Below are 16,203 nucleotides of genomic sequence, written 5' to 3' on the forward strand. Positions count from 1 at the left end.
CAGTTAAAATAATACTATTCGCAACAGTATTCAATTTGATTCCCAAAAAAATGTAAGATAATATTAAATATTTGTTAAAAAAAGCTTGCTTAATTCTTATTTATTGAAATCGCATAAAGTAAGCTTGTTTGTGTGATCCGAATTTATTTTGCCATAGACGAAAACACGTGCCACGTGTTTTGGAGATATTTGTTTATTAACACGAACAGCAAGCCAGCTGAATTATGGGGAAAATATTTTATTATGATTTAAAATTATTGTAAATTTTAATGTGTAGCAAAAAATTCAGTTCGTTTCTTGTGGTCGATGCTTCTGGTATTACTTTAATGGTATTAAGATTATGTGGTTTGATTTACATTAAACTGATTTAGAATCTGATTAAATAATATTTATTTGAAATAAAAACTGTTTACCATATTTTGTATGTTGTGTGTTACTTTCATTGTATAGATATAAATTAATTTCATCTGCTCTTTGGAGGAAAATTAATACTAATAAATATGTAGGTATGTAAGTATATATATATATCATCAACAGGAGTAAAACATTTGCTTCAATCAATACGTTTTTCCTTGTATTAATGTAAAGAGAAGAAATTAATAAAATATGTTCCTCGTATATTTTTTAAAAAACGGTGTAACGTCGATAATCCAAGTCGAATATTAATATTTATTACTTAGAAGCAAGAAAACTTGGTTCCCCACGTGGAGTCGATACTTCTTATTTTAATGCAACGAATGAATTGTTTTCAGTATAATTTATACCGATAAGTAAATCATTGAATCCTAATAAAATGAGTTTACGAAAGATTTTCAATTGTTCATAAATTGCCACGTAACAAACAATATTTATGACAGAAAGAATCTACGCACAAGAGATAATTCCGTGAAGAGGTGAGTGAAGAGGAAGACAAAATTATTTCATATTTTTCGGATACGTTTTATTTTTGGGTTCTCGATACGTGCTCTTATCACTGACCGAATTTATATTTAATGTTCATCATTACATAACAAGTTAGGACGAAGGTTAACCATAGGTCATTTTAACTGTTTTGTCGTATACTAAGTCGAAAATAACGAAAAAATATGCCAGAGAACATTGATTATTCAGGGCCGCTCATTGGGGCGATAGATGAAGGAACGAGTAGCGCTCGGTTCTTGGTAAGTGAACTTTTTTGCTTGTATTTGTAGATTTAAACGAAATGAAAAAAAAAGAAACGAATGAACAGAAAAGATAACCGAATGGAATTTAAACTTTACTTCCAATACGGTTACACGTTCATGTTTACTTTATGATACATTCCATTAGATTGTAAGCTAAACATCTTTTGACAGTTTAGACGAATTATCGTTGTTTGTTTTAAAAACTTTTATATTTTTTAAAATCATTAACGGTCGACCTTTAACCGATTTATTGTCTAGCTGTTCTCTCTTTTTTTTTCATTCAAAAATTTAGCAAACTTGTAAGGTTTATGTATATTCATCATGATGCAGTATATTTGAAAATTATGAATAAAGATGTATTAATTGTATATAATTCTGTAGGTATTTGATGTATTACGCAGGAAAGTAATAGCATCACATCAGGTTGAAATTACTCAGAAATATCCACAGGAAGGATGGGTGGAACAAGATCCAAAAGAGATTTTACAAGCTGTTATAACTTGTATAAAGAAGACAATGGAAAAACTAAACAATATTGGTATAAATGCGTCAAATATAAAGGCAGTTGGAATCACCAATCAACGAGAAACTACTTTGGTGTGGGATAAAGAAACAGGAGAACCATTGCATAATGCAATTGGTAATGTATACAGCATTGTTTGGATATCTTTATATATGCAATCTGTTTGTTTGTATAATGTTAACAATGATAACAAATGATATTACTTTTATAGTTTGGCTCGATATGAGAACAACTACAACATTAGAAGATATACTGGACAGTATACCAAATAAAACAAGGAATAAAAATTATTTAAAACCACTCTGCGGGCTTCCAATGTCACCATATTTTAGTGCTCTTAAAATACGTTGGCTTATTGACAACATACCACGCGTGAAACAAGCGGTAGATGCAGAAAAATGTTCTTTTGGAACAGTGGATACATGGCTTATTTGGGTGTGCCAACAGTTTATTCTTACCAGAATATTTACCATGTAATTACAATAACTACATTACATTATTTTTTATTTCTCTTTCATTTTACAGAATCTGACAAAAGGTCAATTACATGTGACTGATGTTTCAAATGCATCCCGTACCATGTTAATGAACATTGAATCTTTGAAATGGGATCCCTTACTGTGCCGATTTTTTGGAATTCCACAGCATATCCTCCCTGAAATACGGTCTAGTGCTGAAGTATATGGAACTATTTCAAATCCGGAAATCCTTTCAGGAGTACCTATAGCAGGGGTAAAATATCAGAGCTTGTAATTCTGAATACTAATTTCTAGTTAAATCAATGGTTTCCTCTATTTATATATGTAGTGTGTAGGTGACCAACAAGGAGCTCTACTTGGTCAGCTGTGTTTAAAACCAGGACAAGCAAAAGCTACTTATGGAACTGGTTGTTTCTTGCTATATAATACTGGAAGTGTTGTATGTATTCTGCTTTTCAATTACATTTTTAATACTGTTAGAAGCTAAACATAAAAATTTCAATTCAGTATTAATCGGTACACATGCACAATTCTTTCAGAAAGTAGATTCCAATCAAGGTCTTATAACAACTATTGCATACAAACTAGGTAAATCGTCCGCAGTTTATGCGTTAGAAGGCTCCGTCGCTGTGGCCGGAGCAGCTTTGTCCTGGTTACGAGATAATATACAACTCTTCAATAACATTTCACAATGCCAAGAAATGGCGGAAAGCGTTAAGAATTCTGGTGATGTCTATTTCGTTCCTGCATTTTCTGGCTTGTACGCACCGTATTGGCAACAAGATGCACGAGGGTAAATGAATGAAATTAAAGATTAACTTCTGGAAGAACTATTGTTCTTTCGTGCCATTAGTTACATCTTATAAAAAATTGTCTATGTATCTTTATTAGGATAATATGTGGTATCACAGAAGATACGCAAGATTACCATATTGTAAGGGCGGCTTTAGAAGCTGTTTGTTTTCAGACAAGGGATATTTTAGAAGCCATGGTAAAGGATTCTGGAACAAAGTTGACAACTTTACTAGTTGATGGTGGTATGACTGTAAATAATTTACTCATGCAGTTACAAGCTGATATTACTGGAATAAATGTTGGTATGTATCTCTTTTTATACGTTAAGTTGTTTATACTGTTAAATTCTTAGCTTCATTCACTTTTCAATAAATCCGTTTGTAAAATCTATGAAAATTCATTTTACATAGTGAGACCCAACATGGTGGAAACAACAGCGTTAGGAGCAGCTATATTAGCAGGTGTAGGTACAGGCATTATTGATATTAATGAGGTCGATGCATCGCAAGTTACAAAATTCACACCTGCAATCGGAGAAGACGGTAATGCTCTTTTGTACAATGCGTTAGCATGAAACGAACAATATAAATTCTTACTATGGGTTCATGTTTCAGAACGAGATTTAAGGTATTCCAAATGGAAACTGGCTATAGAAAGATCAATGAAATGGGATACCTCTTCCTCTTCCTTTGATAAATAATTGTAATTAAAATGAGTTGTAAGTACAATGAATATGAAGGACTTATTGTTATTTGGAATGTGTATGTATACATGACTGTAAAGTATAATATGCTGTAATATATTTACATACATATGTAAATACGATAGTTAACTTATCAATTATACTTGAGAAAGGGTCCAACATTATGTATGCAATACACATTTTCCCAAATAGTATAGTGTTAAAATGTTAAAATGAAAGTAGCATGTAACGTTGTAAAAAAAATGTTACATATGTTTTATTGATGATAATGTACTGTTACAAATGTTTGTTATTTAATATTAAAGAATATTATCGTATTACCACTGGTTATTACTACGTCTGTTAAGTAAAACACTGAAATTTAAATATTAAATTCGAATTTTAACATCCTTATTGTGTGAAATTTTACTTCTTTAACGATTTTCGCGTAATTGCGTATTGTCTTAATCCAGTATCACGCGTTTTAAAAATTTTCTTTTTCTTTGATGTACTACTGGAGTCCTGTTTATACAAAATAATGACAAAATTATATAAGTGGATGTATATATAATTAACATATAAAAGATGTACTCTAAAAATACCTCGTTTCTCCATTCTTGGGTTTTCTGTGACCCCATACTCAGCTGCATTAGACTTTTATCTCGAGTAAGGTAGGAAACGTTCTCGTTGTGATCTGAAACCTATTCAAAAAATGTCATTCAGTGCAAAAAATGAATTAATCTTAATTTCTTATATAAATCTTTCTTAAATAAAATATTATACACGCATACACATACGCATTGTAACTTACTTTCTGTGATTTGTTATTCATTTTCTGAGTAGTAAAGCTGTATATATCTTCCTCGTCTTCACTTTCATTTCTAGATGTAGTCTTTGGCGATTCAATAATTTTATCAGTTTGTGCTCGATTCCTTTTTGTTTTTACTCTACTTTCTACGGTATGGTAATCTTCTATAATCAATTGCGCCCTCTCATTCAAATCGTTTTGATTTTCTTTTGTTTCATTCTTTTTTGTAGTTTGATTTCCTTCATCCATTTTATTCAACGTGTTGTTCAATTTCATGAAAGTAGTTTGAAATTTGATCTCAGATAATTTGGTATCAAACTCTTTTCTTAAAGCCGTTATTTCCGCTTCATATTTCTCTTTTAATAATTTCCTCGAGTTCTCTAGATCCTATTTAATGAGAAACAATTAAATTCATATCAATACAACACTCTCTTACCAATGTATTTACTTTTTAACACACCTGAATTATTATATGCTTCTCCGAAAGTATTTTCTCCTTTTCCTTCTCTAGAAATTCGATTTTTTTGTTTAATTCTATAGCTTTATGCTCAGCTTTATTTTTCATATCTTGAATCGACTTTTGTAAGCCCGCATTACGACCTTCCATGTCCTTTAATTTATTCTGTACGTTCGTGAAATCGTTATTAGCTTGTTGATATTTGTTTTCAATCGCGTCGAGATCTTTAGCTAAGCTAACTTCTAGCTCCTGTCTGGTGTTCAAGTTCTCTTTGAGTCTATTAATCTATTTAAGAATAATAATGTTAATTTTTACATACAATAATTAAACGTATAGATTCAAAAAGTTACACGTTTTTACTTCTTGCATTTTGAACTCCAATTCCTTTTCATATTCCTCTACCTTTTCAACCGATCTCTCGTATTTCTCGTTTAATTCTGTAGTCTGACTTAACAAATCCTCAATCTTATTTCTTACAAAATAAATTCATGGATTAGCTTCTTCAATGATCTAAATTGCTCGGACTACAACTACAGACACTCACTTGAATGTTACAACGTCTTCTTGTAGAACCGATATCTCTTTATCTCTTTCTTTCAGCGAATCCATTAAATTCTGCTTCTCCTCAGCGATATTTTTTAATTGCCCTTGTAACTCCTCATTCGTCGACGTGAGTTTCTCTTGTTTCTGAAATCGTGATCGCTTACAACGTGTACTACCTCTACGTTGAAAATGCGTCGAACAAAAGATAACGCACGCATTTTTTACGCAAAAACAAGAATTGCAAAATGTTTTCGAACCTTTAGCAATTCTAACTTCTCTTCTGCGTGAACGTTGTGTAAACGATTTCTCTCCGACGTTGAGTCACTCTTAACATTCTCCAATTGTTTCTTCAACTCGGTCTCCGTTATCATCATTTCCTGTATTCTAATAATTTCAAACCTGATGATCCGCCGAGATTACTCTACAATTTAGAGACATACCTTTTCTCTTGAATTATCGTTTTCTTCTCGCTCTCCGCGTAGACGTTCTTTTTCTCCTCGTCTACGAGAGAATACAAGTAAAAAAAACAAGCCTCTATCATTTCAATTTAGACACACGTTTGTTTACCTCTTAGTCTCATCTTATTCAATTCTTCTTGCAACGTCTTCACCGTTGATACTTGCGTGGCAATGACATTGTTATACAGTTTATACAAGTTGTCTTTGTACTCTTGAAACCTCTTCAGACTTTCAGATATCTCGGAATAGTAATTGGTAATCGATTCCCAATCGCTGTTCAGTCTAAAGCGGATCAGGTTGAATACACTTTTAATTCTTTCCGTTAATCGAATAAATTTAACTAAGCATAATATGTAGATGATAAAAGTGATCCCGTTACTGTCGAAATATCTCTTCCTTGGCCTGTAACTCAGCCTCGCGAGACGCTGAGATGCAGGATATCGCTTCCTCGCAGGTTTTCAGCTTCTTCTGAAGCACCTGAACCTTCCTTTCCTCTGCGGCGAGTTTCCGCTTCATTTCTTCTATTATCGGGCTGTCTTGCACCTATTGTAACCAGTGTAATCTATTACAAGACCCAGTAAAATGATCAGTTATTCGATTAATATTCGAAAGAGATTTACCCCTCCTGTCTGCGAAAAAGGATTTTGAACACCTGTATACTTCGACCACTGTTCCAGCAACGTGTTGACGAATTTCCCGCCCGGGCTTACTTTCTGCATCCTCTCCATACTCTCATAGTGAGGCGTCTCGCTCTTCCGGTGGCTGGAACCGCTTCCGCATTGCAGTTTCACGTCCTTTCTGAAAGATCCTGTAGCGTATATTAATTTGAGATTACCGAATATAAAAATATCAAATCACATCAAAGTTATATTTATCAGCTTAATTAATACAATATATAACTTTCATGCTTGTTAATGAAAAGCCAATTAAACTTGACAAATCGAGTAATCGCTTAAAAAGGAGTATGACCTTGGTTTGACCTTGACTTCAAGTTTCCCATATTCCCATACCTCGTATCAAATCAGTATTTTATTTCAAGGACACAAAATATACCTTCATATGTACTTTCAAATATTTTTTTTCATTTACTCGTATTTTACTTATCTCGTTTCACGCTTTAAATCGTCGAAACATTGAAACACTTCGAACGTCTAGTGCTGCGTGTACTAGAAAATTGGAAAATTTGAAATATCTCATTTAACACGAGTCGGTCGCGTTTTTACCTGGATTTTTGAACGTACCGCGACTGTCGGGTGTCTTCAGGTGCTTCAGTGGACTGTCCTGCGGTGTACAGTCGATTCTCCGTTTCATCGCTTGCGAGCGAAACTTCACGTCCCTCCCATCGGAACCTGTGGGAACCGCGTGAAATTAGAATCTTTATTGTCCAATTAAGCATCATAAAAATCGCTAATACTAGCTCACCGCTGGATCGCAGAATTCGCGGTAATTTTTCCGAAGAGACGGTGCACGATTCCAAACCGGATGTTTGTTTACCTTCCTCCTGGTTCATCGTTGCGTTCGTTTCAATTGCGCCTTGGTTCGGGAAGAAGTAAAACGCAATCGGAATTATCGTGAAGCATCTATTAAGTCTAATGTACTCTCTTGGATGATTTCCCATACTTATCTGAACACGCTTCGAACAGGAAGTAATCACTGATTTATTTGCCGCGACGGAAATGGATTCGCGAGGCTTGATTTCCACCGCTAGTCCGCCGAAGAAATTTTATTACTACTACGCAAGTAGATTCAGCGCTCGACTCGACTACTCGACGCGTTAAACCTTTATTCGTACTACTTGGATCTACTACTCGCCACGTGCATAGTACATACACGTGTCAGACTGGTAAAACATTCAAAGGAAAATTAGTAAAATTCCACAACAACGAACTACAAATTTTTAACGCACGCCAGACGATGGCGTCACTAACGTCATCAAGTTTTATTTACAAAACTTTACACCCCTTCGAACTTTCATCAACTTTCACCAGTCCGCTTCTTATATATTAATTGCACGAAATAATTAGAATAGCACAATTCGATCAAAGGAATTATTCACTTTACATTCGAGCTAGAACGAACGCGAGCACTGAGACGCAATTTACGTTAGCACCTTTGGAATGCATTGTTAGTTCGCGCGCGAAATCCATTGCACATCTACTGCGCGCATGCTGAGGTATAACGGTTTCTGATCTACGTTGCTCTATTAACTTTCAAAAGCAAAATCAATCGCACAACAAAGTTTAAAGAAATTTTATTCAACCTGTTACTGTCAAATAATATTCAAAGGATGTTTTCTACGAATTCTGGCCAGCTTTACGCACGTGACATTTTGTTGCTGCCTTCTGTTAGTCCCCAGTCGACTTAACAAGACCTAACCAAGACTTAACCAGGCTTTATATATTTTGTTCAACCTGTTACCGTCAAATAATATTCAAAGGATGTTTTCTACGAATTTTTTCCAGCTTTACGCACGTGACATTTTGTTGGTGTCTTCTGCTGGTCTCCAGTCGATGCCCCGCTGCCCCCCGCCATCTTCCGTGCGCTGCAGGACTCGCGGAGGATAAGTTCCAGCGCTAGATGCCGCGGCGCGATATATACGCGAGCGTCGAGCAGTGACAGGCGAGTCAGGGGCGCGTTCTCGAGCGAGCAAGACGTCGAGATGAAGGAGCACGAGACTGGAGCCTGCCAAAGGAAGCCGACTAAACTGAGAAATCTGATCCACAAGACCGAGGCGTTCGATTCTCTGCACGCCAGGAATGCGGAGGTACGATAATAAAAATCACATCAAATCAATTCCTTCGTTCATTCATCTCGGTTCTCTCAGCGCGGACCTATCCATCCTTCGGGTTCTGCTAAATTTGGAATTACTCGAACCCCCTGTGTCCCGAGTTATGTCATTCCGATTTTTCTTTGATATTTTAATTTTTGATACTTCATTCTGAGAACCCAGCGAATGTGGAAAATATAAGGCGATAGGGATTGTACTGTACGAATTATTTCCTTTGACTCGATGCTCGGTGTTCTGGTAAGAATGGGTTTTCGAAGCGAGTAATGGGATAAAGGAAGGACGGAGTGGAGTAGCCATGGGAATTTCGATGGTGAGACGATGGTGCGGGGATCACTGGGAAATTACGAGTGTGGGCGAATTTGACGTGGACCGAGTCAATACTCATCCGAGAATGAGCGTGCGTTCGCGGCCCACTAGTTGCGCGGATGTAGGGGTGTGCGTGACGTCCTACTCAAAACAACCTGACCGACCGAGCTTTTTGAACGACCCGAGGGATAATGTGGTACGCTTGGGAAATGGAAAATTCACGCTTGCGGAAAGCGTATGCGTATTTAAGTAACGTTGTCTTATGTATATATAAATATATATTGTTATGTATAATACATCTTTCTTCGATTTCAGGAAGAGATTGGGACACATTTGCAAAATAGAAAATTCACGTTTGCTTTATGTATACATATAAATATTATCATTATTGGATAAAGTACATAATACATTTGTAGTGATATATTTAAATATATATTACATATCTTTCTTCGACTTCAAGAAAAGATTGGAACATATTCAAAACTGTTCACTGAAAAACCATTAAACCGATGTCACGATTAAAGTCACACAAGGAAAATACAAGGAAAATCTGCACTGGCTTACTTAAGCTCGTGTAGAGAGGAAAGAAAATTGGAGTCGAAGATATATATGTATCACGAAGCTTAAAGATTTAAAGCACAGCCCTATCGGTACTTTCATCGGCGACGTTCGATCATCCGTGAGATAACATCATCTTCGGAAGTATATAGGGGACACGGCCAATGAAAAGAAAAACAGTTTATGACCTCTTTGTACATGTTTGCAGGCTTTCGACCAAGATTAAGTTTAAACTTTCTAATAGAACTTCCTCGAGTCAGACTCGACATTCTATTTTATTGCAACCTTTACCTGTTTTAACCATTTTTTCTATATTTATTTGTAGTATCACAATCGTACCATTTAAAGGTAACATTTCAATGACTCCCAAATTCTTGAATAAATAAATAGAGCGTCATGTTAAGCTGCAATTGAATGAACTAACAAAGGGTTAAAAATAGAACGGAAGTAACGTGTAATTAGTAATTTTATCGGAGTAATGGTAATCTGTAATTTCACCATCGTTAACGGTAAAACGTATCTTTTCCAGAGAACGCTGTGCTCGGGTCAAGTGTGCCTCGGCAGCGTTATGCAGCTTCCGACGCACGGGCCGGAGCCTCGTTCGAGGGAGGAGACCCTCGTGCACGCGAAAGACTTCCTCGAGCAGTACTTTTCTTCCATCAGAAGGTACGGTTGCTGGGATTTGAAGCAGGTCGGGAGACTATAGGACAATTCCGGGTGAGATGGTCTGATCTCGTTTAAATCGTCAAATGTCTATACCCATGTTCAACTGTTTCCAGTGATGCACTGAATTTTGCATAGGAGCCTATTACCCTATTTAACCCTTTGAATCTGCGAAATTAGATATTGAACGCTTAATCAATAGGGATCGCGGACCATCCACAATTTATATTTATTATCTTCATTGTTCTTCTTATTATCATCATTGTTCTAAATGGTAAATTGTTTGCAGATTAAACAGCGACGCGCATCGTTCCCGTTGGGACTACGTGCAGAAGGAAGTCCTAGCCACCGGCACTTATCAGTTGACCGAAACGGAATTAATTTTCGGAGCGAAATTGGCGTGGCGCAACGCAGCGAGATGCATTGGTCGCATTCAATGGTCGAAATTGCAAGTAGGTAACCCGTCGATGATGATCTCGATGGAATAACGTGGATAGGGTGAGAACAGCTAGAGTCGAAGAAGGAAGAAGAGAATAAATAAATAAAAAACAAGGAGAAATTTAGGAAGATGGCCGTTCTGAATTCAAATTTAAATATCATTTGTCAACAGGTGTTCGATTGCCGTTACGTGACCACGACCAGCGGTATGTTCGAAGCGCTGTGCAACCACATTAAGTACAGCACGAATAAAGGGAACATCAGGTAGAGTTAATTAACGGAATGCTCTTTGAAGATCGCTCGTTGCTCATTGAATGACGTTACAGGTCCGCGATAACGATATTTCCCCAACGCACAGACGGGAAACACGATTACAGAGTGTGGAACCAGCAACTGATCGGCTATGCCGGTTACAAGAATCCAGATGGCACCGTGACCGGAGATCCAGCTAACGTTGACTTCACAGAAGTAAATGCATATTGTTTAACGCTAGGTTTACAGACATTTACTGTACATTTTATTCTATCGGATTTAGAGATGTTGATATTCATTTAGATTTTGGAAATTGGAGGTTTAAAAGCAGACAATTGGAATACATATCCGTGCGATTGCATCAATAGTAATTACCGTGGACATTTGATAAATAATATTTATCAAATTCAGTATCCATGAAAAATCCGTAAATCTAGTAAATCTAGTGTTACCGATTAAACGATTACATTAGATTGAAAACTATCAAGAATTGTTTTCAAAACTTATTACCGCATATTTAATTTATTGTGTTACGCAGCTCTGCATAAAGTTAGGCTGGAAAGGTGCGCGCACCCGCTTCGACATATTACCGTTAGTACTGTCAGCGAATGGTCATGATCCGGATTACTTCGACATCCCGAGCGAACTAGTCCTTGAAGTTCCTCTAAGTCACCCCATGTAAGTGTCACTGGTAGTCCAGTAAGCTAAGCAAAAAGATACTTCATCCACTGGGAGTATTCAGTAGTGAAAGGGTTAACGTGTTACTGGATTACTATCAATTAATTCAATCATTCGAAATCAGGTACGACTGGTTCGAGAAGTTGGAACTGAAATGGTTCGCTGTGCCCGCGGTATCGGGGATGGTCTTCGACTGCGGCGGTTTGGAGTTCACGGCTGCGCCCTTCAACGGATGGTACATGAGCACCGAAATTGGAGCCAGGGACCTGTGCGACGTTCAACGATATAATTTATTAGAGGTCCGCGTTTTAAATAATTGTAACATTCTGCTGGTGTTACGGATAGGCTGAAGCAAATACTTTTTGCAGACCATAGCGACGCACATGGGCCTCGACACGAGAACCTCGACGTCACTGTGGAAAGACAAAGCTATGATAGAAGCCAACGTCGCTGTGTTGCACAGTTTTCAAGTACACGCTCGTGTTGCTCTTTATTCTAAGTGCGCTGTGGGAAGGAGTATTAAATTAAGATCTGTTTTTTCAGATGAAGAATGTGACGATTGTAGATCATCACATGGCTTCGGAATCTTTCATGAAACATTATGAGAACGAAATGCGACTGAGGAACGGATGCCCGGCTGATTGGCTGTGGATTGTACCACCGATATCTGGGTCAGCCACGCCGGTGTTCCACCAGGAAATGGCTTTGTACCACTTGAAACCGTCTTACGATGCTCAGGTTTTTATGAGACCAACAATTTTCCATTGGTTCCACATAGTCATATTATATTGTTTATTATACAATCCTAGGATCCTGCTTGGAAGACGCATGTCTGGAAGAAAGGACGAGACAAGAAGTCCACGACTAAGAAACCAAGACGAAAGTTCCATTTCAAACAAATTGCAAGGTAAACTGTTGGAGTGGAAAACGAAGTGCGACAACTGAATTTCTCGATGAACGTTAAATGTCGTTTCAGAGCTGTTAAATTCACGTCGAAGTTGTTTGGAAGAGCTCTGTCCCGGAGAATAAAGGCCACGGTGCTTTTCGCTACGGAAACTGGAACGTCGCAGATGTACGCCGAAAAACTCGCCGAATTGCTGGGACACGCGTTCCACTCCCAGGTATTTCTGACTTCGTTGGTCTCCTGGAGAATTTGAAAATACTCGGAACTGTCGGTTACAGGTACTGTCCATGTCAGACTACGACATCAGCAACATCGAACACGAAGCTTTATTGCTGGTAATAACGTCCACTTTTGGGAACGGAGACCCCCCGGAAAATGGCGAAGTAATTTAATTCCACGGAACGACTTCCACGTTTTTAACTATGTTCGTTACATGCCCTTCAATTTTTAGGCTTTCGCGCAAAATTTATACGCGATGAAAATGAATGAGACGTTCATTAATAGCGGCAATAAAGTAAGGTAACGGCGAACACTCAGCAACGCTTTCTGTTCTCCCTTAATCAGAGATTGCTTCATAAATCTACCGTAATTGCAGTTTAGCAACCTCGAAATCGTTTATCAAGGCGAACAGCCAAACGGAAGTAAGTAACTCCAAAAGATTGGATAGATTAGATTCTGTGCGTGGGTCGACTACCGATTCCCAAACGGAAGACACTTTTGGGCCCTTGAGCAATGTCAGGTATGTGTTACACGAATCGAGTCGTATGCATCGAATACGAGACCAACAATATTCTTCTGCAGATTCGCTGTGTTTGCGTTGGGATCATCGGCGTATCCGAATTTTTGCGCGTTTGGTCGCTACGTGGACAATTTATTGGGCGAATTAGGCGGAGAACGTTTATTGCGATTGGCCCAAGGGGATGAAATGTGCGGGCAGGAACAGGCTTTCCGAAAATGGGCAGCAGATACATTCACCGTTGGTATTTTATTTAACAAAACTAATTGTCTAATAACTAATTATAACTGTTATTCCAGGTTGCTTGTGAAACGTTTTGTTTGGATGATGACGACACTTTACTGGAAGTTGCTTTATCTTTGGGATCAGAGGCATTGTCTGCTGCGACTGTTCGTTTCGTAGAGGCTGATCCACAACCAATTGCAAAAGGTAAACATAAATATATATATATATTTATTATTTCAATGTGTGCAATGTTACTCTTATTTAAAACTTCGCACGTGAAACGTATATATTTCAGCTCTGAGCAAATGCCATAACAGAAACGTTACCACTTGCAACATGTTTGGAAAAACAAATTTAAGTGGTGATTCAACAAGGTACTTATACACGTTTTAATACACATTTTTACGGCATTATAATATACCGTAAATTTACTTGTTTTTACTTTCACAGTGGAACCACATTACTTTTGGAACTGGATGACATAGCAAGCATGGAAATATTGTATAAACCGGGTGATCATTTGGGAGTTTTCGCGTGCAACAGATCAGAATTTGTAGAGGAAATTTTGGAACGGATACAGACTCCATTTGATCCAGATGTATCGATTGAATTACAAATGCAAAAACAATCTCACACACCCAATGGTTTGCATAAGTATCATTAAATACGTAAAACTGATACTCCTTTGTGATTTTAATTATCTCTGTAATCTTACTCGTGTAGGTATTGTAAAAACATGGATAGCACACGATAGATATTTACCTAATACCCTGAGAATGTTGTTAACCAGATTTTTGGATATTACTACGCCTCCATCGCCGAACCTTCTCAGATACTTTGCATCGATAGCTACTAATCCAAAAGAACAAGCTCAGCTAAATCTCCTATCTTCTGTAAGTGTTCTATTAAAATTTAATTAAGAACTGTTCAATGTTTAAGATTAGAAGCAGTTTTTAAAGAATTTTGGTATCAATACAGGACTCAGCTGCATACGAAGACTGGAGGCATTGGAAATTTCCTAATTTGGTAGAAGTGCTGAAAGAATTTCCGTCTGTAAAACCTTTTGCGCCATTATTACTGCTTCATCTAACTCCCTTGCAACCAAGATTTTACAGTATCTCGTCTTCTCCTGATGTGCATCAGGGACAAATACATCTTACCGTTGCAGTAGTACAATATAAAACACAAGGTATTTAATATTGTGTAGATCGTTGAGGTATTAGAAACTAATTCATTTGGGTAAAATACTTTAGGTGGATCTGGACCAATTCATTACGGAGTTTGTTCTAATTATCTATGTGAGGTATCAGATGGAGAACCACTCTACGTGTTTGTACGCAGGTAAATCATTGTATAGTGTACTCCAAGTAGAGTAATATTACTTTATAATAATTTTAATGTATTCTTTACCTTTTCAACTCAGCGCCCCTAATTTTTATATGCCAACCGAACCAGAAGCCCCCATGATACTAGTTGGTCCGGGTACAGGAATCGCGCCTTTCCGCGGTTTTTGGAGTCACAGACTCGCGGAAATCAAACGTTATCCAGGTACCTTTTTCTATTCATTAATATAAACTCAATTATAAAAATAATTCGAATTTTATAGAGCTCGAGTATGGGAAAGTGTGGTTATTCTTCGGTTGTCGGCAAAGGAATTTAGATTTATACAGACAAGAGAAAGAGGAAATGATAAAAGCTGGAGTTTTAGATAAGGTCTTCTTGGCTCTTTCTCGAGAGCCTGGGTTGAAGAAGGTACCGCGTATAGAATACAATGAAATTCTCTGCATTACTTCAACACATTTTCTTCGTAATCTATTGAATGATATTCTATTATTTATTATTGTTTTTACAGACATATGTACAAGATTTAATTCAAGCGGAAGCACCACAGATTTATGATATGTTGGTGTACGAACGCGGTCACTTCTACGTATGTGGTGACTGTACAATGGCAGAGGATGTTTACCAAACTTTAAAACAAATAATACAAACACACGGTGAAATGACAAATCAACAAGTCGAAGCATACATGTTGTCCCTACGTGTAAGTTCTACATAATTATTATGTAAACAATTTATATGAACTGTCTGATTTCTTCTTAATACTTTTAGGATGAGAATCGTTATCACGAAGATATATTTGGTATAACATTACGAACAGCAGAAGTACACAATAGATCACGAGAAACGGCTAGGAACAGAATGGCTGCAGAGCCATAAATATATATATAAAGATTATATATATGTATCACATATATATAATCTTTAAAAGTTTCAAACAATTTGTAGATAGTTCTAAGCTATACATATCATGAGTTCTACGTATTTCATGAGCATTTTGAAAATATTAAAATATTACTACATGTTGTCTAACGTACCTTACGACCGCACGATTTCCTACGATTTTATTGTCAACTATAATGCACGAATTTTTAGTGTTAACACGATATATCTATATATTTTTGATGACACTAAAAATTTTATTCAATACGACTAGTACAATTTTGTTTTTAATATAAGGAAACAAATGAATACATATCCAAAAAAGATTTTGCTCATTGAAGAATTGTTAAATGTTTTAGCATGTTCATATTATTAATACGAGTTGTCACAAAAATATACAATATGTAATATATTATACTGGATTTAGTCAATCAACTTTAATATATTTTCCCTTGTGTATCAATGTACATAAAATAAATAGTTCCAAATATAAATGTAAGTACCTATTTACTGTATCAAGGAGT

At 36.7% G+C, this 16,203-nt stretch overlaps 3 protein-coding genes across 13 annotated transcripts; 2 read left to right on the forward strand and 1 right to left on the reverse strand.

Moving 5' to 3' along the window:
- Positions 1-36: 36 nt before the first annotated feature.
- Gk1 (Glycerol kinase 1) lies at positions 37-4,434 on the forward strand. 3 transcript variants are annotated; one of them, XM_031993756.2, is made up of 10 exons: positions 37-52; positions 753-1,160; positions 1,545-1,803; positions 1,898-2,121; positions 2,212-2,418; positions 2,494-2,604; positions 2,705-2,958; positions 3,057-3,262; positions 3,371-3,502; positions 3,575-4,434. In XM_031993756.2, exons 2-10 carry the CDS (start codon positions 1,086-1,088, stop codon positions 3,658-3,660), a joined length of 1,554 nt encoding a protein of 517 aa, XP_031849616.1. In that variant the 5' UTR covers positions 37-52; positions 753-1,085; the 3' UTR covers positions 3,661-4,434. The 3 variants fall into 3 exon arrangements, with proteins under 3 accessions (XP_031849616.1, XP_031849615.1, XP_031849618.1); XM_031993755.2 differs by lacking the exon at positions 37-52 and adding an exon at positions 284-506; XM_031993758.2 differs by lacking the exon at positions 37-52 and having other exon boundaries at positions 517-893; positions 1,015-1,160.
- On the reverse strand, positions 2,174-8,584 carry LOC116434884 (uncharacterized). Of its 8 annotated transcripts, none has more exons than XM_031993746.2 (14): positions 8,381-8,584; positions 7,331-7,541; positions 7,150-7,257; positions 6,529-6,716; positions 6,288-6,451; positions 6,018-6,190; positions 5,891-5,951; positions 5,708-5,834; positions 5,452-5,594; positions 5,268-5,379; positions 4,911-5,192; positions 4,454-4,837; positions 4,245-4,343; positions 2,174-4,164 (listed from the first exon to the last, which is right to left on the reverse strand). In XM_031993746.2, the coding sequence occupies exons 1-14, from the start codon at positions 8,438-8,440 to the stop codon at positions 4,069-4,071; spliced, it is 2,208 nt and encodes a 735-aa protein (XP_031849606.2). In that variant the 5' UTR covers positions 8,441-8,584; the 3' UTR covers positions 2,174-4,068. The 8 variants fall into 8 exon arrangements, with proteins under 8 accessions (XP_031849606.2, XP_076227986.1, XP_076227987.1 ...); XM_076371871.1 differs by having other exon boundaries at positions 7,132-7,257; XM_076371872.1 differs by having other exon boundaries at positions 7,132-7,257; positions 7,331-7,748; positions 8,381-8,448.
- On the forward strand, positions 7,651-16,102 carry Nos (Nitric oxide synthase). 2 transcript variants are annotated; one of them, XM_031993740.2, is made up of 26 exons: positions 7,651-7,751; positions 8,371-8,672; positions 10,090-10,226; positions 10,513-10,675; positions 10,834-10,925; positions 10,988-11,129; positions 11,452-11,591; positions 11,716-11,890; positions 11,960-12,061; positions 12,135-12,329; positions 12,401-12,498; positions 12,568-12,712; positions 12,774-12,878; positions 12,947-13,014; positions 13,091-13,234; positions 13,297-13,471; positions 13,531-13,660; positions 13,752-13,830; positions 13,907-14,100; positions 14,180-14,349; positions 14,435-14,645; positions 14,710-14,797; positions 14,880-15,004; positions 15,063-15,208; positions 15,309-15,500; positions 15,569-16,102. In XM_031993740.2, the coding sequence occupies exons 2-26, from the start codon at positions 8,568-8,570 to the stop codon at positions 15,674-15,676; spliced, it is 3,429 nt and encodes a 1,142-aa protein (XP_031849600.1). In that variant the 5' UTR covers positions 7,651-7,751; positions 8,371-8,567; the 3' UTR covers positions 15,677-16,102. The 2 variants fall into 2 exon arrangements, with proteins under 2 accessions (XP_031849600.1, XP_031849599.1); XM_031993739.2 differs by lacking the exon at positions 7,651-7,751 and adding an exon at positions 8,045-8,081.
- The last annotated feature ends 101 nt before the right edge of the window (positions 16,103-16,203 follow it).

The sequence above is a fragment of the Nomia melanderi genome, chromosome 11, assembly GCF_051020985.1.
Source record: "Nomia melanderi isolate GNS246 chromosome 11, iyNomMela1, whole genome shotgun sequence".
Classification (NCBI taxonomy): Eukaryota; Metazoa; Arthropoda; class Insecta; order Hymenoptera; family Halictidae; genus Nomia; species Nomia melanderi.